The sequence below is a fragment of the Parus major genome, chromosome 9, assembly GCF_001522545.3.
Source record: "Parus major isolate Abel chromosome 9, Parus_major1.1, whole genome shotgun sequence".
NCBI lineage: Eukaryota > Metazoa > Chordata > Aves > Passeriformes > Paridae > Parus > Parus major.
In genome coordinates this window covers 14,273,565-14,301,206 of record NC_031778.1, presented here as the reverse complement: position 1 = coordinate 14,301,206, position 27,642 = coordinate 14,273,565, and the positions used below count along the sequence as shown (strand labels likewise).

Below are 27,642 nucleotides of genomic sequence, written 5' to 3'. Positions count from 1 at the left end.
TGTGCACATGAGAGCTCCTCTCTGTGTTCCTCAGCAGTGCTCAAAACTTCTGCCCCAGAGAACAAGTTTTGAGCCTTTTTTCTAATCCCAATTTTGGCACAACCTGCCACGATCCCTGCCTCCCCTGGCAGTCCAGGGCTCCAGTTACCTGTGTGTCACTGCTGCACAGCCCCGTTTCTCTTCAGTCAGGCATGACAAGAGCTGTAGCGGTGCAGGGCGGATTGGCTGCAGCAGCTCCCGTGGGCGCTCTCACCCTCCTCCTGACCCCTGGCAGGTGAGCACTGCCCCTGCAGCCACCACTGCCTGATGGCATTTGCACAAGTGAGGAGGTCCTGCTCTTCGTGGTCACTGCAGGAAGGTGCTGGTCATCTGGGACACTGAAACTCTGTCTCTCCCCCGGCTTTAGCAACAAGGCTGGGCACTGCTGTTCACACTCCCCTGCATGTGCTGAGCATGAAGTTTTTCTTCCAATATGTGGGCTGCTTTTTTGCTTTTTTCTCTGTTGGGCTTTTGATAATATCTACCTGGACAGACTGCTGGATGGTGAATGCTGATGACTCCCTGGAGGTAAGGGATAGCCTGATCACCAAAATCAATGTGTCTTAGAGAGAGTTTGCTCCTGGTATCATTGCTCCACTCCACTCTCATGTTCTTTCTCCCTGTTGTGCTGGATGACAGTGGATGAGTATGAAAATAATTACTGTGGCAAGAGCAGGAGAAAAGTGGTACTTTGTGTAATTCTCTTTGCCAGACTTTTTTATCCAGGCCGTGCTCTTACTTAGTAAGTTCAGGAAAGATCTACAGGCTCTAGATTTAGATGTGCAGGAACTTGAGAGGAATTATTCTGACCTCCAGCCTGCAGGGATATTTTGGAGACATTTCTAGCTCTGTGGTTCTGACTTCTTGGTGGAGACATCCAGCGTGTACTACTGTGCTCTTCAAGTCTTTTTCTGAACAGCCATTGAGCTACAGGGCTACCAGAAATTTAAGGGGAACATGGGGACTCAATATCTCCTGGAACTCATGTGGACAGTAGCACTCTCATATTAGAGAAAGGTATTGGTAAAAGTTAATTGCAAACAAGGAAGCAGATTGCTGCTTACAGGCAAGGTGTACCCCAAAGACTCCAGGCCCCAAATCATCACTGTTTCTTTAGCACTCAGTACTGTAAATTTGTAATCTTCTTCCCAACACAGCCATTCAGTTCTGTACATTTAATCTGCAGGTCCACAGTGTAGGAGCTGGTCTCTGGCAAATTGGGTTGTTTAGGCAGTGAAGGTGAAACACTTCCAGGACAGAAAGTTTGGCTGAATGTATCAGGAGGACAAATTCTATCTGCTATCCAGCATATGAAACCTCGAGCTCCTCTGCCCTCAGTGATTGCAATGCAGAATTTAGCTGCAGCACACGAAGGGGTGAATTATCCAAAGAAAGAAGGACAAAACTAATTACAAGAAAAACTAACTTTTTCCTCTGTGCTACAAGAAATCCTGACAATCTGACTGTCAGAAACCCTGGGAGGTGGATGTAAGTGCTGAGGTGATGATCCAATACAGTGCAGTTCCTGAAGGTCGGTGTGTCTGCCCAGTGAGCCTCTTTACAAATAGAGTGCACCCAGTGATGCTGGATGGGTTCTTTCATTTTAAGAAGTACTCAGATGAAGTTATCAATGTACTCAGAAGAGCCAAGGGAATCCAGCTGGGAGGAAAACCAGATGAGAGAAGCCCAGCTCTTGAGCAAAGTGAGTCCAGTAAAGGTCCGTTGCCCTGAGGCTGTGTAACCTTGTCTTCCTGGCACAAAGGCACCTGGATGGGCTGTCCGAAGTGCTCCATTAACGCCCAGTTTGGTTACTAGCAACCACTATTCTCACATTCCGGCTCTGAGTGTGAATACTAAATAATGAAGCAAAACGCCCCCAGCCTTAATACCTGACCACTGATCTCCTTAATGACCCTAATGACTCACTGCCTCTCTAAACGGGAATGTCCACTGCCAGAAAGGCATAGAGTCCTCAGTGGCTCCTGTTTTCAGCTGGAAAAAGGGTAAATTAGGCAACTTTGACTCCAGGAGAAGGGAACTCCATCCTTCAGCAGCTGCTGGCTCTTGGCTGGTTGCTTGCCTTTGAGCCTGGCCCCCAGCAGCTGGGGAGGATGAAGCCCTCTCTGTGGTCCCACTGGAGAGGAACATCCCAAGAAGGAGAGGCCAGGGAGTGCCAGGAGGAGCCACCTCAGCGAGACTGCAGGGGCCCTGACTCAGCTTCCACAGCCCCTCACCTCCCTTCAGAAACAACAGGTTACAGCTATCCGGAAAGTTGTTTGTGTTGGTGACTCCCTGCGAAGCATCAAGACAGGGCTGGGTCAATTTTTGCGGTAGTTTGTAGTGGAAAAAGCCCATAATGTGCTTTTCAACGAGTGCTGTATTGTGTAGACAGTCCCTCCCTGTTGCGGGTGGATTATAAATACCACCACTACTGTTAAACGCTGCCTGTTTTACTCTCAAGCTGGGCTTGTAATCATTGTCTGCTGGCACCTTCTCAGAGTGCGGTGAAACACTGTGACTAACATCTCTTACGTGTTTGTCTTCTCCGCTTTCCCCAGAAGTGTGTGTGTGCTTGTTCTGTAATTTTCCTTTTTTTTTTTTTCTGTATGAGAATTATTTTAATATTAATTATACATTATGGATAGGATATAATTATATGTATTACAGTCATTATGCAGTTCATGTTTTACATGCATACTTGTGTTAGGGAAAGCAGGTCGTGGCAACGTGTTTCGTAATCGGAGCAGGGGATGAGGAGCTGTGATGTTTGGCTGCTCAGGGAGTCCTCGTTTGGGGCCAGGGAAGCTGGAGCAGATCTGCTATAGGGGGAGAGAGGTGATGGGGAATTTGTGCTACCAACATGGTGCAGGGGTCCAGCCATGGGATGGGGAAATCCATGTCCCCACAGGATGCCCCATGCCCCGACCCCTGTGCCCTTTACAGCAGCGAGTTCCTGTGTGCCTGAAGGTCTGTGCTGTCAGCACAAGGGAAGGTGCCCAAGGGTGGATGGGGAGCAGATTAATTTTTGGGAGCAGATTAACTCTGGGGAGCAGATTAATTTTGGGGAGTAGATTAACTCTGGGGAGCAGATTAAGAAAGCCAGAAGGATCAGCAGTGCACAAAGCAGAGGGGAGCAAGTGCTGGCCCTCAGCAGCAGAAAGCAGAATAGCTCATCAGCGGCTCAGGGCAGCCACAGGTCCCCACAGGGACACCCATCCCTCCTGCACCAGGCAATAGGACATTTGTCCCTGGCTGCACACAGGCTGTGTGGAGATGGGCTGGCTCCTGCTTTGCCCCTGCTGGCTCTAGCAGGAGTAGAGACAACTGAAACATCTAAAGAAACAAGAAACCTTAACCAAATTTTTGCTAGTCTGGGAAGGGGGTTATTTCACAAGCTAGACCATAACTGTTGTGCTTAAGACCTCTGTTTTGCTTGGAGGGTGACAAAGCCTGGAATCCTGTTAGTCTCTTTATAAATAATGTAGATATAGGTGCTGCTTGTAGGGTTTAAAAAACAGTAATAATATCAGCAAGTGAGGAGGTAAGTGACATTATTAGCTGAATATAGAATAGTATAAATAAGCCTATGGTAGTTTGGGAAGAAAGAAAAATTATATAAATGCAAGTGGAACAAAATGTAATTTAATAAAAGTATGCTAATTTCAAGCACAGCCTGAACAATGGTGAGTTAAGACAGGAAAGGATCGGCAACTGCATTAAGAGGGCCATGGTAGAAATACATTGAATGAAAACATGGCAAATTCTTTCACAAGACTATGCTCTCTTGAAAAGCAGAGAATCAATGAAATTATTTTTTTCCATCGCTGCTTCTCATTTTTCATCATATTTTTCATTAAATATGCCCTGAAATTCTCAGAAATGTTAAGCACTTTTCATCTTCATGAAACAAAACATGTAGATTATTTTTGTTCAAATGTAAATAGTACCTCTTCTGCCAGTCTGAAGCAGAGAGTCATTTATCCTCACCTTTGATCCAGAGAGCAGTATCACAGAGGAGGTGCACAGCTTGGCTCAGACATTGTGATGTGGAGAAAATATTGAGGTTGGCTACAGACTTCAGTACATCCTGAATAAGACTTTATTATGTGTGTGAGATATATTATTATCTGCTTTGTGATTTACACAGCGCAAGAAAAATGAATTTATTGCATCATCCAAGCAAGCCTGGTCCCCTTCGCCTGCGTGAAACTCATTTGCTGGAAGAGTTTCTCTTTCCATTAACTGCAGCGGCTGTTGCTGGCAGCAGTGGGCGGGCTGGAGTCCAAAGCTGCACCGACATTAACTCTGCTTCTTGTATGAGCAATTCCAGGAATATTTTAGAGGTGCTTGTTGCCATATTTGCATTGGTAATGAAAACGCCTCCCATATGAAAGTGATTTATGGAAGGCTGGGCTGGGAATGGTATCTACGGCTTGAGGAGAGCGGAGACCATTAACCACGATGCTACTGCATCGTCTGCCCCAGTCTGGATGTCTCAGTGATGACTGTGGCTTGGCCACACGTGGTCCCATGGCTGGCAGCACACCGGGAGCCCCAGGGCCAGGATCAGCACCGGCTGCCTCTCATTTTCCAGCCAGTGTTTACAGCTGAGTCATTTGGGGGCTGCCCTCCCCAGGTGTCTGCACAGGGGCTCACATCCAGACTCCTCTGCACTCCTCTCCTGCTCTCTGAGCTGCTGCTCCTCCGTCACGAGGATGGTGTAAGGAAGGGGAGCACACGCAGCAAAGTCTCAGGTTGTCTGGTCCATGGCCCTGCCCAGCTCAGCCTGAACAAGTGTTTGGCAATGAGTGAGCAAACCTACTCTTATATCCTTCTGGTCAGCCACTCCCCAGCTCCTTCCAGAAATTTCCTTCAAAATTTTTATCCTCACAAATAGGCAAGGTTTTTTTTTCCTAATGATTAGTCCAAATTCTTCTGCTGTAATGTAAAAACATTAGTAGGGATGCAGAAAATATTGTCCTTTTCATCCATCCTTCTGCTTTTTCTCTTCAAGCTAAACGTTCTGGTTTACAATCATTGTAACTGGACCAGGATTTCTGTTGAAGAGCTAAGATGACCACCTGCTGTGTTGGTGGATATTTTAACCTGTTGTCTTCTTTTGTCTTCTCAATCCACAGGTGAGTACAAAATGCCGTGGCCTGTGGTGGGAATGTGTCACAAACGTTTTTGATGGCATCCAAACTTGTGATGAGTACGACTCCATCTACGCCGAGCATTCTGGTATGTAAGAGTCAGAGAGGTTTCTACGAGTGGTGGGGACACTTGAGTGTAGACAAAGAGTATCTCTTCTACTCAGATAATTAGAGGCATGTTTCTTTTCTCAGTCAGGTGTTACTCCCAGGGGAAGCTGAAAAAAGTGAACACTAAAGAAAAAATGTTCTTATGGGTTCTGACCCCATTACCTGCCCACATTGCCATTCCTTGTGCACTAGAATGATTTGCTTTTGTCCTGCAGTGAAGCTGGTGCTGACCCGAGCCATGATGATAACAGCAGACATCCTGTCAGGATTTGGATTTCTCTTCCTGGTCCTGGGACTGGACTGTGTGAAATTCCTTCCCGATGAGCCGCTCATCAAGCTGCGCATCTGCCTGGTGTCTGGGGTTATGTTGCTCCTTGCAGGTATTTCCCCACTGCGTCCCCATTCTGTAGGACACCCTTTGGCAAAGTGGGGAAGCTTTAAAAGCTTTCTTTTATTTTGGTTGGTGATTTTCTGCAGGAGGAAGGATCTTTATTTGATTTATTTGTGTAATGCAGCCTCTTCTGTTCACCACCTGCCTCGAACAGCACTCAGTTAAGTTTATCTGCTTTCAGTTCAGCTTGACCAGGTGACTTGGCTTTGAGTTGACTGAATGCCATTTATTGCTGTTTCACTGTGGAGCAGTCAAGGCTGTGGATATGGCAAAGACACCTTGCTGCAGTTCTCTAGACCAATTGCCGAAGGACTAGAAAGTCCTGGCATCCTGGGTTGGATCCTGGCTCTGCCACAGATTGTGTGACCTTGGGCAAGTTACTTAGCCCAAAATCTCTGCAGTGGATCTCCAATAATAGGATAATAACACGTCTGTCCCTTCTAGGTGATAAATACCCAAGTAGCTGAGGTGCTTTGCTGTTACAGCCAGTGGGAGAATTTTAAATATAAAAATAAATAGCCAACTAGGTATCAAATAATATCATTTGACTTAATGCAAATATCAAAGAGCTATCTCTTCTTCAGTCTAAACAGATTTAATAACTCACCCCAGCCACTGGGAGCATGTGTAAAACACGTGAAGAGGCTCTTTTAAACATCTTCCATTCACTTCTCAAAGTTTGTCTGAAAAACATCATCAATGTTCTGAAAAACAAAACAGATCAGAAAATTAAATTCTGGAGACAGCTTCACAAGCAGCTGAGAGGGGAGGAGCTTTCTGCCTTTTGCTGCAGAAATCTGAGTGCTGCCAGTGTGCTGGAGGTGGGTGTGAGTGCCAAGCCGTGAGGTGCAGCCTCTGCCTGGCAGCACAGGATATCAGGATGAATCCACCAAAGGCTGAGCATGGATGGACAGGGGTCGAAACCTGCCATCCCAGGAAGGGCTTCCCACCCTGAAGTCAGACCCAGCAGACAGCAGCTATAGCTTTAGATTTGATCCCTCATGGTTGTGTGTGTGGGACCTCTCTCCTGCCCTGCAGGTCTCCCTGGCATCACGGGCTCCGTGTGGTACGCCGTGGATGTCTACGTGGAGCGCTCCTCTCTGCTCCTCCACAACGTGTTCCTGGGCATCCAGTACAAGTTTGGTTGGTCCTGCTGGCTCGGCATGGCGGGGTCACTTGGCTGCTTCTTGTCTGGGTCCCTGCTGACCTGCTGCATGTATCTCTTCAGAGGTGAGGAGGCACGGCTGAAGCACAGCTCAGGGGTAGAGCCACTGCTCAGGGTGTGATACAGGTGCACAAGGCCTTTGGCATGGTTGCTCATCTCCAGTGGTGTTATTTTCACCTGTAAAATGGGAATAGTCTTAGGCAGCTCTAGAAAGCACATCAAGGTCTTCATGCAGGAGCTGAGGTGTAAGGATGACATAAAGTGTGTTGTTACTACGTTGCATCTTGGGGTGCTGCTTTCCCTGAATAACGAAACTTTGTGGCTGAAAGTCAGCAAACACTCATTAGCAGTTCCTATTTCTCTCCCTGTGCCTCACAGAGACCAGTTCTGGAAGACTCCATTCTGACTACTCCTTGAGGAAAGGCTATTCCTCAGCTGCGACCGTCGTAACAAACGCGCATTTGCCATCCTCGCCAACAGCCACCTCCAAAATGTACGCGGTGGACACAAGGGTGTGAGGAGGAGGTAGGTGCTCCAGAAAGACCTCTGCTTTTATTTGTAGTGGATTGCACAGAGACTCAAGCTCTTGTGGTTGTGATACAGATGCAGTTGAATTTGAAGGATCTGCTGCATGCTACATTTGCATTATGAGAGCTTCAAAATACCTTTCATTCAAGAAAGTAAACTCAGAAGATCCTGCTTTCTGGAATCCTCTTGTCTTGAGTGATGATGGGCCACTTGCATAAGCACAGACTGAAATAACCAACATAAACTCTTTTCAGCATTTGTCTCAACACTGTTGTAGAAGTGAGATAAATCAGCCATTTGTGAATCAGACTGCAGTGCTCTGCATGAAGATCCCCAAACTGCAAGATGGATCTGTTCCATGTCTGGCAATGTGTCGACAGTGTACAGAGGAGAAAATCCTGGCAAAGGGAGAGACTGACTGTCTGACCAATATCTGGACCCCATGCACTCAGTATGGGGGTCTGCCCCTCTTACAGGCAGCTGGGGAGCTTTTCAGGAGATAAGAGCTGTGTTAAATGTCTGACCCTCTCTTTGGTCCATGACCCTTCACACTGAGAAAAGATTGTAAATACAGGTGCATTCTTCCCTGAAAAATACAGTCCTTCTCAGTCAGTGTTAAAAGGCACACTACAAATGCTCTAAACTCACTGAAATCTGGAAATTGCCAGCTTCATTCTGCTTAATAAAAACATTGCTTGGACAAAGTGAGTGAAGATCCAAAATCTGAACTTGTGCATTACAATATACCTACATTAGCTAGAAACTAGGATACGTGATACTAAAATCTATTGTCCCTTTCCATCAAAAGGTATTTAAACCTTGTTCAGGACTGCTGCCCCTGCTGCAATCCAGGCTGGATGAAGTTGGAGCATCAGCCAGGTCTTCACTAGGGTAGGGGAGGAAAAACCCTGTTTGGCTTAGTATGTTCCCTAAGGATGGCTGTGAACATTCTTTCATGCCTTTAATAGAGGGAGAAGCTGGGACAGAGTTTTCTTAGGGTTGGTAGGAACTGTCCAAATTCAGTCCTTTCTGACCATGGGCATCACACCCTATCATGGACACTGAGGGTTGAGAAAAGCCTCCCAGCACAGAGATTTATCTGCTATGGGGCAGTGGAGAAACAAAGTGGAGCCTCAGCTGGGTGTGCCCAGCTGTGGGTGCTGAAGCACTACCAGAGGTAGGCTTTCTCCACGGGCTCCATAGGGAGGCTGGATTTCCTTTTCCCAGACAGTGTGAAGTGAAACCTTATGTTATGTGGGCCAGAGGCAGATGGGCTGGCTGAGGATGGAGTGAGCTGTATCCCAAGCAGCACTTCTGATAACTGCGCTGATGGAAAATGAAGGGCTGAGTCCTCTGATGGGTTATCCTGGAAGCAGCACCTTGTACTGCAGCACAGAACTGACCAGCAAGGCCAAAACATAATCCAGCCCTGACCTGGCTCCAAGTCAAGAAACACCCGGGGCCAGGAACAAACAGAAAACAGCAGGTCTGTATGGCTCTGCTGCAGGCCCAGACACCTCCACAGGGCTCAGAGCACAGCACAACCAGCTCAGCAAGAGCCCTGGTGGCAGCTCTGCTCTCCCTGGGCAAGGGAGGCTCGTGCCTGCAGAGTTCGTGCTGCTTGGGCTGGCAGACGTTTATGTCAGCCAAACTGAGAGCAGGTTACTGCCAACAGATGAGCTATATCAAACAGATGTAAACACAGTAGGAGAGGTGATGGAGGCTTTTTTACAAGGTCCTGAGAGACAACGAGTACAAGAGTTATGAGCGATGTGATGAATTCATGGATTATACCAGGAATGCACAAAGAGATCTGGAGGTGACAGGAATTTTTGTCTGGTGTTGCAGGAACTGCATTCAGAGAGAGTTTGGTGGTTGTTTTTCTTTTTTTAAACTTTTTTACAGCCACATCAGAAATGTGTTTTCTGTGGGGCTTTGGGGAAGGGGAGCTGACACTGCTGATACTCTCTGCCAGGGCAGGGAAACTCCGGGAACATTTTTGGATCTGCTTCCTGGGCTGTATCCCTGCTCCTCTGCTCCTTCAGAGACACACAGGGAAGGAGATGGAGGGTGAACACAGCCCAGAGGCAGAGCTGTGTTCAGTGACTGCTCCACTGCCCACATCCCCACTCTGCCCAGAGAGGCAAATGCTGCCTGAGCCTCCCCGAGGGAGGAGAGATGCTGCAGGCAGCCTCAGCCTGGCTCACCCAGCTCAGAGATGCTCCTGGGGAGGAGGTTCCCAGCAAAGACATCATCAACTCTGAATCAAAAACTCCCCAGCCTGTGCAGCCAGCACATTATGCCACCCCACAAACACTCAGGGATGCCTGCCAGCCTCTTGATGCTGTTTTCTATAACTTTTTCTGAGCACAAAGGTTATTTCTTGCTAGGAAGATTTATTTCTTGTTTAGCAGAGAAGAAATTCAGGTGTAATTACAAATCTCAGACCACTGATTTCTCCTGTTCAGTGCTTGACCCTGGGCCTTTGTTGTAATGGTCTTCAGTTCGTTTTAAGGCGGTGGGAGTTGTTTTGTGATTTGCAACACGTGGGTCGCACCAAGCAGTAGCTCAGTGGGCACTGAATGTCTATGCCCTGATCAGGGGTGAATATTAAGGATTAGTTTCTTTATTCCCTCCAGCCCTGTGCTCCTCCTTGGGGTACACAAATAGAACACACACATACCCCAAATACCACCTTAACTCATCCTCCTCAAATACACTTCACATGCAAAGAATTTATGTACAGATATTCTTTGCATATCAGGAAGAATATTCCATCAACACTTGTGAGCCTCTCTTCTTCAGTATCTGTATAGAATAAGAGTTAATTTCTTAATCATACTTCTATTCTAGCCAAACTCTATGGTAGGTTTTGAGCATCTATCTCCTGCACAGGACAATCAGGAAAAGATCACAGCAACCCTTACTTTTGCTAGGCTAATGTTTTGTAACCAGTGCATTGTTTCATTATTCAAATTCTGCTGACAGTCTATCTGATGTTTTGATCAACTGTTAATATTTAATTGTTAATCCCTGTTAGATTTAATACTGACACTGGTTTCGTGACTGCAGGATGCACTCCTCATTAGCTCATTATCAGGTAACAATGGAGATCTATTCTAGTTTAATTGTATATTTGTTAGCAAGAAACCTCCCAGAAAGTAAACAGGACTTATTTTTTTCTTTCAAAATCACAACCAGTCCCTAAGGCTAAAGATGTATCAGGTGAGCTCAGTTATTAAAGTATTTCCTTAATACATACCTGCATTCCATTCAGCAGCAGCTCACTAGGAATGACAATAGACTGATTTTTCCCTCCTGATGGCCATTGATGGTCATGAAGGCTTTTTGCTCAACTGCAATTACCAGCTGAGCTGAAGCCCAGCATTTAATCCATCAATTCCAACAGCTTTTTAGCTTTTTAGGTTTCTCCATATTTTTACTAGCTTACACGGGGTATTTTTCTATGTTTGGCCACCTCAGCCTTCATTTCCTGGGGCCTAGGGAGAGTCAGGGATTTAGCTGAGAGCTGGGAGTATCACCTTTCCTCCCTGTGTGCCTGCCCCAGGGTGCTTCCTTGAACTGGGGCTCCCCACTGTCCTCTCCCCTGACAGCTCTGTGCACTCTGCCAGGGATCCAGCTGTGTACAGGTCATGGAAAGCAGTAAAGTGTTCAGGTAAGATCTTTGCTAAGTTGATTCCACACCTTACAGATAGCTATTGATTTCCCATTTTGATACAGGCAAGTGAGAGAGAGAAAAAAATGACATCTGCAATGGCTGTCCTTTTCTGCCTGCAGCATCTCTCCCTGCCTCCATCAGCCTCACTCATGAGGGTTTTTAACATCTCCAGCTGTAATCAGTGTTAACTCTTACTGTGACTTTGTGAACTAGGCTATCTCCTACTGCAGCCACACCAATGTTTCCCAAGATTTGGATTTCCTGCTTTTTCACTGACATTGCCATGCGATTTTGGTGCAAACTCAGTAGAACTGGACAATTATTTCCAGTAGACAGGAGCAGCACTGCAGAACTGTGTTTTTCTTACACATTGTAACATCAGTGGGATATAATAAACACAATTGCCTTTGAGTGCTGCAGCTCTCTAACCCACAGCCAGGTTTTGTTCAGAAGGTGTTTTGCCAAGTGACCTGCTTTGACTCCTGTGAGGGGAATCACTGCTGTCCTGCAAGGACACACAAAAGGCAGCAGCACAAATAGGACCAGCCCTTGGGCATGGGGGAGTGATTTTGGAGGCTGCCTAGACCTTTTCTGGTAGCTACAAAGCTCAGACCCCAGTGTACACCTGCAGCAATGCATCTTCAGCAGCTGAAGACTTTGTCCCAGCTTAGACACATCTACTTAGAGTAATTTCATAAACTTTCCAAGAGAAAAAAGTAAAATTCCACCAAGAATGCAAGGTTTTCTCTCTCAGCTGGGGCTGGACTCCCACAGCTTGCTCTTCTGCATCTGTTAAATATTGTGGGCAAGTGATTAATGACTGAAATACTCTGTCCAACCGCAGCGAGAACTATTTTCTCCCTGTAGCTCCTGGGTTCCTGCTGTAAAATGCCTTTGAGCGAGGAAAAGAGCCAGAATTGTGCCATCTAGTGACCCAAAGAGAGCGGGCATCTGTCCCCAGCCCCGTCTGCACAGAAGTCTCCAGCCCATAGTGCAGAATTTTAGATGACAATTTAAGAAAAATAATTAATGAGCATATAAATTATTTTCCCATCTTTCTTGTCCAAGCCTCCTGGCATTCCAAACTGATGCCCTGTTATGGCTCAGCTACCTCTGGTTTTGTTCTATTTTGCTGGAGAGCCACTTTATGACTTTATTATTCAGCTCTTAATCTGCAGAGGTGAAAGTCCAGCCACGTTCCCTTTGTCTTTGGTTCCAGATGGTCACCAAGCAATTGGCTCCTCTGCACTGCTCCCATTTCCCCCCACAGGTCTTGCTGATGACAAGTTTCCACAAACACATCTGCCTTCTAGTGTTTTCTGCCTTTCTCTAGAGCTGTTTGCCATTTCTTCTCAAAGTCAGCAGGAAGTGTAAGTCAGAGGACAAGTGGCAGCCAGAGAGTCATAGCAGGACAAGTGCTTTTCCAAGGTGAATCCTATTCCTAAGGTGAAGAATTATAAGGAAATGGTTCTTCTTTCCTTGCAGTTCTGGAAACATCAGCCAAACTGCATTAACTGCCCTCATTAAGAGCTGAGTTATTATAAAAATATCAATTATCCAACAAAATCTCTGCTTGTGTAAGAATGGGAACACAGACCTGGAGAAACCTTGTCCATTCTGCTGGAGAACACAGGAGTGAGGTGGCAAACTGGGAGAAGCAGCTTCCATAGGGAATAATAAGTTGGTGGGGTCACCCAAAATGCTTTTGTAGAAGGAAGAAATCCACTCTCTTCTCCATACCAGTGATCAGGAATGGGCCCTGAGCCCCTTCTCAAGGTACTTCCCTTCCCTACCCCAAGCCAGCAGCAATATTAGTTTATGTCCTCCCTGCAGCAGCCCTACACAAGCTCTTTTTGCAGACACCTCCTGACTTTCAGCAGTTTTTGGAAGCTCCTGTGGCTCCTGTCATGTTGCACAGGTACGGCAGCACACAGGTTCTCACAGATGGAGCCTGGTTTTGTGACAGCTACTAGCTTTACTCTGAGCCACTTGTTGCAGTTCCGATGGAATAATTTGATTCCTTTTGTGCATAATTAAAGCACCTCAAACATGGAACTGAACACAATTGAATGCACACAAGTAGCAGGGGAACAAACCCTTCCCTCGCGTGTTTCTGTGTGCTGAAAGTCTTGCTTGCCCTCTGTTGGGTGGCTGGGGAAGGATTTACCACCTCGGGAACCCTTGAGAGAGAGGGCAGAGGGATTGGAGGCATTGGAACCTGAGCAATCCTTGCTTGTTAGCCTCTCCAGCCATCTGATTAGAAGGTGACATTCAGTGAAATTAAAGGCAGCGATTTATTTAGAGCCGAGCCATTAATAAGCAGGAGGCAGTAATGTTTTATGCAGCACATAATGCAGACAACCTGTGGAGTTCTGTGCCATGAAGGGGTCACTGAAGCAAACAGTGTGTAGGTGGGAATCAAGTGACAGCTGATTTAATGCCCACTAACAGGCTATGCAAGCTGCAGTGACAAACATAATCAAATCTCATGCTTCAGGGCATAAATTGAAGGGGTTGAGTGGTGGAAGCAGTTATGTACATGAAAGATCTGATCCTGAGAGGTGCTGATTACCTGCAATTCTTACTAAGTTCAGCCAGCAAAAGGACACTCAGAAGTTGCTCGATTTCTCCCCTGGCTGAGTCTGTACTTGCAAATTTTTCTTATTAATCAATCCAGTAATATTTTAGCCTGCTGGCACAAACATTCATTTGGCTACAAGTAACATTTATTTCCTTTCACACAAGAGTCAAACATTAAAGCTGCTTCTAAAATAAGATTTTAGGGAGATAATTTGCAGTGGTGCTGGCAAATAATTTTTTCTCAAAATATGTTTCAATTCTTCTACATCTAGAAAACGTACTTATATAGAATCATTATGAGAATATGATAAACTTTAGTGCATTTATCTTCCCAGTTTCCTTCCTGAGCATGGGAACTGGTGCTAACCTCACTCTACAGGTGGGGAGGTGCTCCATGAGGCAGGCTCTGGGCTTCTATTAATCTTAGGGATTCTAACCCAAAATTCCAAAATTCTGCCCAAATTTGGCTCATGGCTCCATGGGAGTACAGAGCATGGGACCAGGGGTGACATTTCCTTGCCACTGAGAGAGCAGAGACAGAGAGGTCAGGCAGGCTGAAATCAGCCTTCAGGGACCTGCCCACCACAAACAAAGGGGAATATTTGCTTTCATCTGGATCCAGCTACAGGGGAAATTCAGCATCTTTCTTCAGTAACTTGAGAACTAGTTAGGCTAATACCTCCTCCAAGGAATGAATTTGGTTGAGCTGATCCCACTTGGAAGCAAGGCAGTCTGGATGGCTTCTTAAAGTATTTCTCCATCCTGTCTGCAGTGATCACCTCAAAGAAAATGGCATTCTTTATCCTAATAGATTTCTGTAGCTTAGTACTAAGTACCTAAGTCCCTAATTCATGTCTGTGGGGAACTTCCATGTAGGTCCTGGGCCATTCAAAGCCCTCTGGTCTGCAATGCTAGGGCTAGAGTACTGAGGGCACTCACCATGAAATTAAGAACAACTCAAATGAGCAAACTCACTTTTTTTTAGTGCTCTGTAACCATCTCCTGCCACTGCTACTCCTCCATAATCCCTGTCTCTTGTTTTCTCTTCCCTGGCCATAAATTTGCTGCCTTTTGCACTAGACAAATCTGATATGCTGTGCTAAATATTTTAAATGTGGCAAACGATCCTTCATCACAGAGTGGCATGATTGCATTGCAATGTATTAGAACAACATGACTTTGCCAGAGGGTGTTTCTTGGCACAGTGCCGAGTGAAGGAGGCAGCCCAAGCTTGAGAAGTAACTATCAAGTCATTTATCAACATTTGGTCCTAAAATACATGGGGTTGCACCAGCTTAAGCAGCCTTAGAGAGATAAATCTAGAGGCTGAGCCAGAAACCCCAAATACAGACAGGTCTTTGAGGAAGCTTCCTGAAATCCAGAGATATTAAAATGTCAAGCTGAACTCCTGTGACAGATTCAACACATACTTTTGGCATTTATTCTGTTGCATTTAGTCTTGTCTTTCAGGTTCAGATGAAATATGTGCTGCTTTTCAGTCTCTCGGCCAACCTGTGGAAAGGGCTGATTTGATCTCACACTCCTTTAGCATGATGGAAGATCTCTGATAGACCAAGCAGGATCAATGAAAGCCAACATGTGGTGTCTAGAGCTTGTTTTCCTTCATAACATCCTCATAGGATGGAGGCAATTCAGTTCCCACCAGGCTGAAGCATGGGGCAGGAGAAGAGGAAATCTCTGCAGTCCTGCAGGGGCTCAGGGATCCGGAGAATGGGCATGGAGCTGCTTCAGTAGCTGGGGAAAAAGCAAAGTCACAACTGTACAGCAGACAGGCGTGAAGGGCAAGTGTGGGAGTGTGAGGGGTGAGCCCAGGAGGAGCTGCCAAACCACTTGGAAACAAGAAAGACATGGATGTAATTTTTGAAGTATGGCATCACAAAGTCTTTCACCACGAACTCCAGATACAAGAAGCTGGGACAGAGGAATTTGGGTGGGTTTGGGGTGGGTCCTCCCTGTGGAGACACTGTCTATGACCACCCAGAAAGCAGGTAATATGTCCTCTGGGAAGGGCTTAGCCTAATGACAGGATTAGCTTTATTTTTCTTGGAGGGATGTTGTTTGGCTCAGCCTGCTGATGCTGCCGGCCATACTCCAGGTCAGTTCTGGATGCTATACAGTCATCACAGCCCAGTCCCCAAATCCTGGGTGCTCCTGGGGGAATATTGAGCGTGGCTGCCACGATGAACAGCACCCACCAGGACAATGTTTTGACAGACCTCAGGGTGTGTTAGCCAGTCAGGCTGTCTACTGGGGTGGCTTGAGTTAGACCAGTACAGTTTTGCCTGAGTGAGAAATGAAGGACATGTACTGGAAAGGGCTGCCTGACCCCAGAGCCTGTGGCTGCATGTATTGGGCTGCTGAGTGGCCTGACACTGAGGAGAAAATCCCCCACACCTCCAGTGTTTGCCTGGCCAAACCTCATTAGGCACCTTTGGGACACATGGACAGCAGGGACAGCACCAAGGCATGGCTCAGAGAAAAGCAGATGTGGCTTCAGCCCCTCAGTCCATGGTCTGGACATGTCCCCAAGAGGCCAGAGCTGGACACCCCACTGCTCACCAGCAGTACAGCCCCTGCCTGCACCCCAGCACCCACTCAAGCCTGGCAGCTTTTTCCTGGGTTATGGATGGACCACAGTGAGGCCACCAGGGTCAGCAGGACCTTGCAGCAGGGGCAGGACTAACCACAAAAGGCATCCGAGCTGCTGAGGGCAAAGACAGCCACGGTGCGTCGGGGGAGGCAGCTCCGCCGCTTCAGCCAGCACTGCAGGCAGCAGCAGATCCCGCAGGACAGGAGCACGGCCAGGAAAAACAACAGCAGGAACCTAAGGCAGAGGCAGCAGGGGAGGAACAGAGCCGTCACCATCTGCGGGCAGCACCGACAGATGGCTGCACGTCCGCAAATTAACATATCCATTAACATCTCTTGCGAACAGCCCTTAAATGCTGCGGTTTCCCCACCAGCACACTGGACGTGATCAAAGTCCCCAGAAACCAATGTCTCACTCCTGAGTGCTCAGCAGCCAGTGCTGGCTGGAAATTCAAACATTTCTCCCTGAAATCATCCATCGTTTTTTCCCAGCTCAGTTGTCAGCGTACAGTGAGGAGGATATGGATAAATGATTTCCATTAGTTTGTAAAGACAGAACACAGGGACAGCCCAGGAGCAATGCTCTCTAGCTATCAGTCTCTCTTAATGCCTTTCTCTCCATATATCCATCAAAGAATATTATTTGCCAGTTTTTCCCCTTCAAGCAGATCTGAAACTTACCACACATACCAGCTGCTAAAGTTTTCATCGCTCTGTCCAATGCACCTAAAAAAGGGAAGAATTAAAAGGACTTTCAGTCCAGTGTGAGGAGGCTGTTGTACCCACCCCAGCACATCTACCAACACAAAGACAAGCACCACCAGTAAGCAGAAGATTGAGAAGTCTACTTCCATGAAGGGACCCCATTAAAAATTAAATTAGAAGAGTCTCTGTGTGGACAGGAGCAATACAGATGATGCCAGAATCAGAGCGACACTTGTTTGCCTTTCAACACTGGCACTCGCCACCAGCATTTTTGCTGAAAACCCAAAGGGTTGCCAGCCTCCATTTCCTCTTTTGAAAAAAAACCCCAACCCTAAATGGCCTTTTCCTGGAAAAGGAAAATTCTTCTCTCATTCCTCTGCTGTGCTGGTGTGCCAGGCAGGAGCACAGCACCCCTGAAAGAGCCTGGGGAGGGACAGCCGCGGTGGGAGAATGAAGCCACACTCACCTCTCGCCAAGCTCACAGTCCGAGCCAGAGTCTGCTGACTGAAAACACACATGTAAATCACAGAGGGAAGGTATGTTTTGTTTTTTACAATTTACCAGTATAATTACTGCTCTTAGAGTGGGGAGTTGGAGAGGAAGAGCCATATGAGTGCTGGTCCTGCAGGGTTGAACCCAGATCTCTCCATAGGGATCTGCCTCTGTGGGTCTCTGCTTTGAATCCAGCCAAGAGAACCTCACCAAGAGCTCAGAATATTCAATAGCTTGCAGATGAAAGCTAGGCCAAGGAGAAAGCATTCCTTTTGATGTGAAAAAGGGAAAGACAAGAGCAGGGAAACACCAGTTGGTGCTCACTGTGCTGGGCTTTGCTATTCAGAAATACCTGCTGAAAATGCCCCATTATCAAATTCTTGTTCTGTGGCTCATTTTTGGGGGGAGCTAATTGTGAATACAGCAGAAAATTGGAGCTGTTTTGACCAGAAGTGTGCTCTACCCAGCATTGTTCTGTTTTCAGTAGTGGTGCATCATTCCCAGAGTCAGGTTTCAGGTATTGCAAATATGTGAACCTGAAACTTGTTTTTCAGGTATATTTTCTACTCTCAGCTCAAGCCAGTTTATTTTTGTAAGCCTTGTAGATATTAGCCTCAGTTTCATACTATCTGTGCAAAAAGTAACCAGAGCAGTTCATCAGTATAATTGAATCCAATTCAATAGATTTTTTTGGCTGACTCGTGTTAGGTGTGTTATTACACTCGCCCAATGTTGCTACAAAAAATTCAGATCAGGTACAGAATTGTGATAACACTGGAAAGCAGAATGAATAAGATAGAGGAATTTAGATTTATTTCTTCGAAAAAACTATTAGAATGCAATTTGTAAGTAATTACTTTGGATTTCCCTCTGCATATATCCAAAACACTTAGAGATTTTTGACTTTGAGTCAAACTGGAAGGTTCTGTTCTGAATTAGAAATTTGAATCAAATATGCATAACTGAAAGATCTCATTTTAAATATCTAATTAACAAGTTCTTTTTGTTATGCTAAGCTCAAGCCACTGTAAACAGAAAGAAATGCCCCCCGAAATCTCTGTAATGTGTCTGATCCTGTGCACACACTGCCTTTCCATCTCTAGCTTCGTCAGAGGTCCTTGGGTATAGTAAGTCTTTCATATAAAGCATTATCTGAAATTTCACAAGTGGCTGAAACCCAAATGAGGAATAGAGAAAAAGACAGAAGCTTCAACTCTTTCAGACACATCCATTTAAAACTGAGCTAATTTGTCATGTCACACATGCACCCTGGTGCAGGATATTTTAATTATTTTGGGTTTTTTTGTACTTCAACTGATTATTAAATAACAGGTCAAAAGCAGATAGCTGATTGCTGTGATTACATGTATCCTGAGTATTCTTCATGGCTGAATGACAGTCTCTGGACTCTCTTTTATCATCCTTCAAACCAGCCCAGCAGAGCCACCTTAGCGTAGTTAAACTGCAGCAAAGTGCATCTGCTCTGAGGCAGGAATCTGTCAGAGCAGCCAAACACCCACCCACGCTGCTGAAGCCCCAAACTCATACATTTCAATAGCCACAGACAGAATAAAGGACAAAAGTTTTCTCTTCATTAATTGGAATTTTTGTGAGCATTAATTCTCCCCCAAATTCATTAGGTCCTGAAAAAAGTCCTTCACAAAATAATAATAATAAAAAAAAGAGCTAATGACTAAATTCTATAAAAGTTGGAATCTTCCCCCCACAAAATCCCTAAAATCAGCCTGGTCCCAGTGCAGGGTTTGATTACCTGGAAGAAGGTTAAAGACAGAACTCCAGTTCCTGCTGTGATCCATGATGTTAAACACAAAGCTCCAGGTCTCCACATTATTAATGTGAGAAACATTGGAAGAGCTTTGTTTGCAGCAGTGTTTTACCCTCTGTAATTTGGTGCTTTTAAAACTCCTCTGCACATTGTGCCTGCAGCCAGAGAACACGTTACCCAATGGCTTCCTGTGCCTCAGAAATTACCGCTAGCCAGGGAGCAAATTTGGGTTTGCAGGGACACAAACAGGTGACAGAAGTTAAAGGAACACTGGTTTAAGGTCAGCACCTTGCAGTTGTTTCGGTATTTTCATTGCTGCTCACAAATTCCTGCTGCTGAACCTTAGTTCCATATTAACCCTCGGCTGCATTTAACAGGACCTGCTACAAATAAAGAGTCACTGGTGTCTGTGCAGTGGGCCACACTTCCATGGCATGCTGCCTTCAGATGGAATACTGGCCTTACAGAAAAAGCAGAGGAAGCTCTAACCATGTCCTGTGCACTGTGCCTACCACCTCAAACCTGCACCAAGGATGAAAGAAATCCTTCCCAGCCCGACAACCACCACCAGCACCAGCACTGCTGTAATGCAGCTGTCAGGGTTTGCCAGGAAAATGCACCTGAAAAAACCCCCAATGCTTTTTACAAGGGACACATTTTACTGCACATTCAATTCCTATAGAGCCAGCCAGGAGATGTAGTTAAACAGGGGTAGAAGATGGTTTGCACCATAGCTCTGATCCCCTCGGAAGGGACAATCCCAGTTTGTTCAGCAGTCAGTAATAGGTTGTCACTGGAGTTTACAGCCCGTGGCTGAAATGCACCATTAACTGTGGTTCTTCCAGATTTTAACACAGAGGGTGTTGCCATGAATATGTTTAGAGTTAAGCATTATGCTGGGATGCCATTACTTCTGTAATGATTGACAAAGCCGAGCTGCTCTTGAGATGTACCTCTGTGGCTTTGCTTCAGCTGAAAGGTCAAGAAGTCTAACCAGCTGTGATATACATGCACAACACAGGTTTGTTATTTAATGTTCAAGTTTTGCATAAACCCAGGCCAAGCCCTGGTGTTCTCTAATATTTACTTTCAGCTCAGCACTAATGAAAGACGAGCCCCTGAAATGATGCCCACTGAGAAACATCTCTCATGATGGTGCTAAGTGCATGTGCTACACAATATAAATGGTTTGAACATGCTGTCCTGCTTCAGACCAATTCTTTCCATTGTTGCTCAACAGTAAATTGCTAAACCAATTTCTTAGCTGTTTTCTTAAAGAAAAGGCTCCTGCAGTATAAAAATGTGCACAGCCTTGCTGGGAACTGTGTGACTCTTACAATTTCAGGCTTCAATGAGGTCATCCATCATTGAATTAATTTCAGTTTTCTTCCTCTCACAATTACTTCCCTCATGTCAGCACCCAGGGTACTTTCAATTTAGAGCCACCAAATGGATCAGCCCCGGTATTTCAGGGGGCAGGTACCTCAATGAGCTCCTGGTACTGAAAAATAACATGTGGCATGTGTTCTGGATCTATTTCCAGAAGAAAGGATTGAATTCTATCACTGCTCAGCTCCCGGCCTTGAGGCAAACTTTGATGTTTTCTGCTGGTTGGACCCATACAGGGTTTGCAAGGGATGATGGCAATTTGTGAAGCCTGTCCTGCACTCCCTGTAATGATGTCAAGAGGAGAGAGAGTTGGCTTAAAGGGGATCCATGAATAGCCCTGTCTTTTGCTTCAGGAGTGATTCCAATACTGAAAAGAACTACTGCTTCAGCAGGAAAACTCTCCCTGTCCATGATCAGCTGAGCAGCTTGAATACATGAATGTCATAAAGAGCCTCAGCACTTGTTCTAAGACAGTCAGGACTGGACACCAAAAACCCAGAGGATTTTTGCACTGAAATTCACCGTGGGGCTGGGACCCTCCTGCTGCCCCCTGCCTGCTGTGGTACTGCTGCCTTCAGGTTTTGATAAAGTGAGACCCATCCTCTGGACAGCTCTGTGTCTGAGCTCAAGTCTGAGGGATTCCTCCAGGCTTTTTGTCATCCCCCCATGAGGAGGCATGTACACAGACTCTGCTCACTCCTCCCATACTTACTGCATGAAAAGTTTGGTATCACTTTCCTCCTCAATTATATTCACCTCATTGGTGGGCTTGGGAGGCTGCTCCCTGATAGATGTTAACTCATGGCCATTAGATTAACATGCTGTTATTTCCTCATCACCTTATGTCGTTGCTAGGTGACAAATGCATCTCCCAGGCAGCAATGGCAACTACCAAAACATACAGCGATTTATGACTGCCCATTATCGCTTTCCTTCAAGTGTCTGGTCCTTTCAGTGGGAAGAGGTGCAGTTCTAGGATCACCCAAAGGGTGACTTTTAGAGTTGCCACAGAAACCACTTCCACTGGGGCTGGCTCTTGCTGGGTTTCATGAAAGGCATGAAAGGGAACGCAAGATGGGGAGACAGGAGGAATTTGAGAGGAGCTGATTTGATCTCAAGTCTGAGAGGACCAGGGGCATCAGGGGTCTAAATTTCAGGAAATGGGCTCTAAATTGTATTTGTGTGCACTGGAAGTGATGGCCTATGCTTCATTGGGTGTGATACAATTAATTTCAGACATACTTTTAGATTGGGCCAAGATTTCATGGAGCTTCCTTGGACTTCTGGGTTTTGGTAAGAATGGGAGGCAATTCACTGGCAAACAGATGCTCACATAAAACACTGTAAATACAGCTAGCAGCTTAAACTTATTTCAGGCTCTTCCTGGGCTGCCTTCAGAGCATTTAGTGATTGCTGGGGATGACTTTTATGAAAGACATCACCTTGCTAGGTTCTGACCAGCCTCCCAGAACAGTCCAGAATAAGACTGTCAAAGACTCTGAAAGAGCAGAAGGAGAGTGGCAGCACAAGATGTGGGACATGGAACAGAATGGAGAACACACTGAGAGATGGAAGGGAGACAAGGAACATCAGGGCAGTCCCACTCTGCGTTAAGGTCAGCTCACAAGGGTTAAGCAAGTGCTCACTTTTTCTGCTGCAGTGTTTTCACATCACCACCACAATCAATTCTTGCTCCAGTTCAAGGCCCCTGGGACCTCTCCTCACCCTACTTGACCACACCACCACGACCATCTCAGTCTTTGCTTTTGCAGCTACACCCTTGGCATCAAGGCTCAGTCAGGGTGCCACCACCCCTCTTGGCCTGGCCCTGGATGACTCAGCAGGAGAATTCAGTTTAGCCCAAGAGATGAGCAGAGCACTGGGGAGGACTGAGCATTTCCTCTCTGCAGTGGGAGAACTAAAGCAGCTTCGGTCTCATCCTCTGCAAATGAAAGCCAAAAGGAGCTGCTTGTTCCTTATGCACACACTGAAATGACTAAATCCAGCACTGTGGAGAGCTTTTTAAGCTAATGGCCAGTGCTGGCACAGGAACAAATGAGAGCAAACCAACCATGAATAAATTGAGGCTGGAAATGCAAAGAAGGTTCACCCCATCCAGAGCACCAAGGCTGAGCAGCAGCTTGTCCGTGGGAGGAGTGTGGGCATGAAACCAAACAGCTCCTGGGACACAAGTCAGCGAGCTCCCACACGACATGTAAGCACTTCAACAGGACTTGCTGACCCTGGGAGCCCTTTCCCCACCCCATGGAACCACCCTGGTGGGTCCCTAGACCCTCAAACACCTCCACGTGCACAGGAGTCAGCCGAGGTGGCCTTGGGCTTGAGGAAGCGAGGAAGGATGAACATTTTAAACCAAGCCCTGGTAGTGCTGGCACGGCCTGTTGTCTTTCAAAGGGATTATAACCAGTTGCTGGTCTCTGATGAATGCAGCCCTTTGTGAGCCTGTGCGGGGGATGTGCTGCTCAGGGGGAAGGAGAGACTTTAAATGAATGCAACAAGGATGACATTGTTCTGCTGCATCCTCCCCAGGAACGAGGCTTCGGAGGTCACCCCTCACATCTGAGGCAACTGCAGCTACCTTGTCGTGTTGGATGGCCCAGCCAGACTTTTGGCTTGCCTTGGTGTATCAGCAGGGAAAATCCAGCAGGGAAAATTCAGCAGGGGGTCAGTGAAGGCTTCTGCCCAGCAGGAAGATAAAGGAATCTCCTCTAGGTTATGCACAAGAGATTTCTCCTGTATGTGCCTGCATATCCCATGCTGAGAACTACAGAAAACTGAATTCAGTACACAGGTGTTCATATATTCATGGAAGTCAAAACTTTAAAACTACCCAAAGTCCCAACATTGAAGTTATGTGAGAAATTGCTGCGACTTGTTCAAACACTGCTGTTCCAACCTTATAATGAACACCTGAAATAAATACAACTGAAACATTAACCTTATCTGAAAGGACTGAGGTAGCAGCTTTCTTGCTCTGGAATTCTTGCACTTTGAGAATGTATATTTCCAGCAAACATTTTGTGTGTGCTGCTGACTTTGGTGCTGACACTGCTCTCACCATTAAATACAGAAATCCATGTGCAGTGATTTACTGAGACCTGTTTTGTGGTAGGGCAGGGTGAAGCTGAAAGAGTTTAGAGAAGTGGCTATTTCCTTTCCTCTTCCAAGCTGAGCTTTGTCTTTAAAACTTAAGTTGGATCCTAAGGGGGAAAAAAAAAAAAAAGGTGGAAAAGTAACAGGATTTGGGTAAGCCTGGAAGTCTTTTTGTTGTATGAGAATTCAGAGCTCAGAATTACATTTTAAGATCTACTGCACCTGAGCTGGGCTTCTCTTATTTCTGGATTGGACATTAGGACATGAGATAATTCCAAGCTTTATCACTGATTTCCCAAATACCCATGAACTTCTGTTACAGCCCCCCTGGAAAAAGAGTTTAAGAGATCTTTCAGTCTCTCCAGATACCACTGTACCTCACACAGAACATATCAGAAATCAGTTTAAAGGGCTGGATAACCCTCAAGAGTTAAGAACCAGAAAAGCAGAATTAAGGTTGAAGCTGATAAAATTAAAAGCAGCTTGAAAAAAGAGAAAGATGAAATATACCAGAAATACAAAGTTATTGCCAGCAGAAATTTTTCTCTTTTCATTTTCTAATGTGAAATTGAAGCTGATTACAGCTACTTGAACTCTGAAGCCTTTCTTTGTACTCCAACAGGTCCTCTTACTTTTAATCAGTAAAATCTGTATGTGGATTTAATAATTAAAAATTATAGTTAGGCATTAGTACTTTTTCATAATATCTCTTTTTTTGTTGTTGTTACTCGGTTCCCAGGGGCTAAGAAATTACAGTGAAAAAATTAAAAGCTTTCAGTATTTCCATCCCTGTAATTTACTTTGCTGCTGGATGTAAAAAGACAAAAGGAGAATAAATTGCTTGAAAGCAAATAGAGGCTTCATTTTCCCCCTGCCTTTGAGTTACTGATATCACATTGGACACCACATGGGAGGTTTTGGCTGAGAAATTAGCATGAGACTATCTGGCACATCCTGAAACACATTTTCGAGGCAATTTTCCAGGCAGAACCGTTTAGCAGTGAATGCTGAAATGCATCGTGATGCTGGTCATTATCAGCTGGCACGTGTGCTTCTTCAGCAGGAAACCCCAGGGCCCAGGGGCTCTCTCTGCAAGAGGGGTCACACAGGGACAGGAACATCTCTCCTGTGCCCCTGCAGCACCCAGGCTCCAGGCACCACAGGAGCACCCTGTGCTGTGTCCTTCAGTGTAGGCAACATTTCAGCCTAGGTCTTCCTCAGATGATCCAAGTATCTACTTTTGCCACACTTGATTGCTTACCAGCCTCCCATGCATCTTGAATTCCTTCCAGGTGCCCTTTCTGGGTTTATTTTGAATTGTTGGGGGCCTCAGGTGCAGCCTGTCCCCCGCCAAGCACGCCCAGCCCACCTAGGCTGTGTGCAGGGAAGGGCAGTGATTTCAGACCCTCATTCCTCAGTTCAGAACAGGCTATAGCCACGCTCCTGTGTGCCCAGAGTTAGTGAGGGCTGATACCAGCACTTATGGATCCAAGAAACGTGGGATCAGCAGGCTGTTCTCCAGCCTTCCTCTTGTGATGGATAAAATGCCAAATGCTCTGCCTGGGAGCACGGTGAGCTGATACTTGGGGTGAGACACTGTGTACATACCCACCTTGTGCTCCCCAAGGCTGTTGCAGCAACATGTCTGAGATCAGGGATGAAACAATGAGGTTCCTCTGGGTTTGCTTCCCCTCCCCATGAGCCTCCAAAGCCCTGTACCATGGCCAGGCTGCCCTCTGGCCACCCAATTCAGAGCTCACCTCCTCTCCAGGCTGGTGCCAGGATGAGAAACAACGTCTGGAAGACCAGATGGAGAGCTTGCATCTTCCTCCCCGCTCTGCAGGAGTTTTCTGCATGTATAAACAGAGAGAGATATGGGGGATGCTTCCAGGGCAGACAGGGATTGCAAATAAGACCACGCAATAGGAAGGCTTAGCTTAGCCCTTTCTCCCCCTCAACAGCTTTACTGTTTTACTTAATCTCCCACTTTTACATCTTCCCCAAGAATATATCTGAAAAACACACTCCTGTTTATAATTTCAACACAAACAACCAGGCTCTTCACACTCCTTTATTTTAACTCACCCTTTGATTTCCCCACCGACTCCTGCTTCTGCTGTCTCGATTTCCCTCTGGCTGAGCAAAACTGTCCTAGCAACATGAATTTTCCCAAACTCATTTCCCCTTCTTAGAGACCCGCTCAAATACATCAAAACCCCTTATCTTACTCTAAAGCAGATTTTTATAACCTCTCCATCTCCCACAGGTCTTTGCAGCTCTGAAAGCAGAAGGTGCAAACAGTCAGAGCTGCCCCTGGAACAGGTGAGGTTACTCCTGTAGGACCTGTTCAATGGGATTGGAAAATGAATTCTCCCTCCTCACTTGCTGTAATGATAATCTCTATCTTCTAGAGCAAACAAACTCCAACTGGCCAAAAATCCTTCCTTGTATTTGTGGGGGTCCTGTTTGTGCTGCAACAGCACTAAGATGTGCAGGTGCCATGGGCTGTATAAATGAAGGGCTCCTGGTATATATGAGAATCCAGATGTCAGAGAAGGGACACTTTCCAAATTCCACCTGGATGGCAATCAGAATTAGATGCAGACCTATTTTTTAAATCTCCCCATTCCTACAAGGTCATCACCTCTCTGCTGTGCTACAGATATCAATGAGCTTTAATCTTACGAGAAAGGAAGAAAATATCTTCATTCCCGGCTGTGGTCCATAGACACATGATTTGAGTGACAGAACAGTCTTTCAGGGTCTCAGTGGAATTGCTGGGGCTGGAACCCAGCAGTGCTGAGCTTCAGCTGTGTTGTGTGAAGATTCTACTTGTAAAAGGTATCCCTGAGGAAGGTTTTCTAGAGGAACTTCCTTACAGCAACACCGGTACAAACACTGAAAATCACAGCTCAGACACTCACCTCATCTCCTATGCACAGACCTCTTCCTTGATGTTCCCATGTTCTCCTTACTCTTGCAAGCCCTGATGCCAGGGACAGAGAGAATGAGCCTAATCCCATGAGATGCAGAGTTCCCAGAGCCTGGAGGCAGGGTGGATGGTGCTGGGTCATCCTTGGGGTGATACCTGGGCAGTCTGGTCCTGCCAGGCAGAATGTTGCACCAAGGGCCTGACACTGGTGCACAGTGGGCCCTGAGTGGAGCATGACCATCTGTGAATTTACTATTCCTTCTCAAATGCTAATTAGTTATTTACATAAAACTTTGGAACATTTTAATTAGTTGTGTTAATTTAGAATTCACAGAAGAGAGCTATAAAAGTCTATTATATGGGACGCTTATTCAAATGAAGCTTGAAATGGCACATGGTGATGTACTCACAAATCTCCTGCCAACACAGTGAGAAAAACGAGAGGGTGGCCAGGCTTTGAGTGAGACAGCAGGAGATTGGCATTTCTGATGCACTGGGTAAAGCTGAGAAGCTGGTCCTGGTTAGGGAGATGGTCCTTTCCCACTTGAGGTTTCAGTCTGACAGTTCCAGATTCATATTGTCCCAATGTTGTTGCATTTGATGCGTCCTCCTCCTCCTCCTCAGGGGAGGATTAACAGTTCTCTCTTTTCTATCTTTTCTATCTGTCAACTATTTTCTTTTTTAACTTGTAGGAAGTCATGACTAGGTTTGATTTGGTTTGAGATGATTCAAACCATCTAAAATGGCTGACAGTTTATGGAGCCAGAGGAATCAGAGAGATTGGCATCAGTTCATCAGTGGTATGTCCAAAACACCCTGCTCCTCTAGGAGATTAGGTGATGCAAACAAATGCACTTCAAACACAGAGCTGACAGGTCTAGAAGCACCCCTTGCTGTGTTTCACACTCTAGAACAGGCACCACAAGGCAGCAAACCTCTGTCCTGCTCTGCACAGGCTGTGGCAGCACCCC

General features: G+C 46.1%; 2 protein-coding genes across 3 annotated transcripts; one reads left to right on the top strand and one right to left on the bottom strand.

The window, feature by feature from the left end:
• Positions 1–249: 249 nt before the first annotated feature.
• Positions 250–8,092, top strand: CLDN16 (claudin 16). Its single transcript, XM_015637055.2, has 6 exons — positions 250–567; positions 5,178–5,280; positions 5,516–5,680; positions 6,730–6,921; positions 7,235–7,381; positions 7,460–8,092. The coding sequence occupies exons 1-5, from the start codon at positions 454–456 to the stop codon at positions 7,372–7,374; spliced, it is 714 nt and encodes a 237-aa protein (XP_015492541.1). The 5' UTR covers positions 250–453; the 3' UTR covers positions 7,375–7,381; positions 7,460–8,092.
• A 5,241-nt stretch (positions 8,093–13,333) lies between these two features.
• Positions 13,334–19,445, bottom strand: TMEM207 (transmembrane protein 207). Of its 2 annotated transcripts, none has more exons than XM_015637017.2 (5): positions 19,222–19,445; positions 17,425–17,462; positions 16,944–16,979; positions 16,349–16,488; positions 13,334–15,398 (listed from the first exon to the last, which is right to left on the bottom strand). In XM_015637017.2, the coding sequence occupies exons 1-5, from the start codon at positions 19,315–19,317 to the stop codon at positions 15,250–15,252; spliced, it is 459 nt and encodes a 152-aa protein (XP_015492503.1). In that variant the 5' UTR covers positions 19,318–19,445; the 3' UTR covers positions 13,334–15,249. The 2 variants fall into 2 exon arrangements, with proteins under 2 accessions (XP_015492503.1, XP_015492502.1); XM_015637016.2 differs by having other exon boundaries at positions 16,935–16,979; positions 19,222–19,443.
• Positions 19,446–27,642: the final 8,197 nt, after the last annotated feature.

What these genes read in the sequence shown, in the direction of transcription:
- TMEM207 (XM_015637016.2), bottom strand. Translation starts at nt 19,317, where the DNA reads ATGTTTCTCACATTAATAATGTGGAGACCTGGAGCTTTGTGTTTAACA. An exon ending in TGTCTTTAACCTTCTTCCAG is followed by an intron (nt 17,463 to 19,221) that starts GTAATCAAACCC and finishes GTGTGTTTTCAG; the next exon opens with TCAGCAGACTCTGGCTCGGA. An exon ending in TTTAGCAGCTGGTATGTGTG is followed by an intron (nt 16,489 to 16,934) that starts GTAAGTTTCAGA and finishes CCTCTGCCTTAG; the next exon opens with GTTCCTGCTGTTGTTTTTCC.
- CLDN16 (XM_015637055.2), top strand. Translation starts at nt 454, where the DNA reads ATGAAGTTTTTCTTCCAATATGTGGGCTGCTTTTTTGCTTTTTTCTCT. An exon ending in GGTTATGTTGCTCCTTGCAG is followed by an intron (nt 5,681 to 6,729) that starts GTATTTCCCCAC and finishes CCTGCCCTGCAG; the next exon opens with GTCTCCCTGGCATCACGGGC. An exon ending in CTGCATGTATCTCTTCAGAG is followed by an intron (nt 6,922 to 7,234) that starts GTGAGGAGGCAC and finishes TGTGCCTCACAG; the next exon opens with AGACCAGTTCTGGAAGACTC.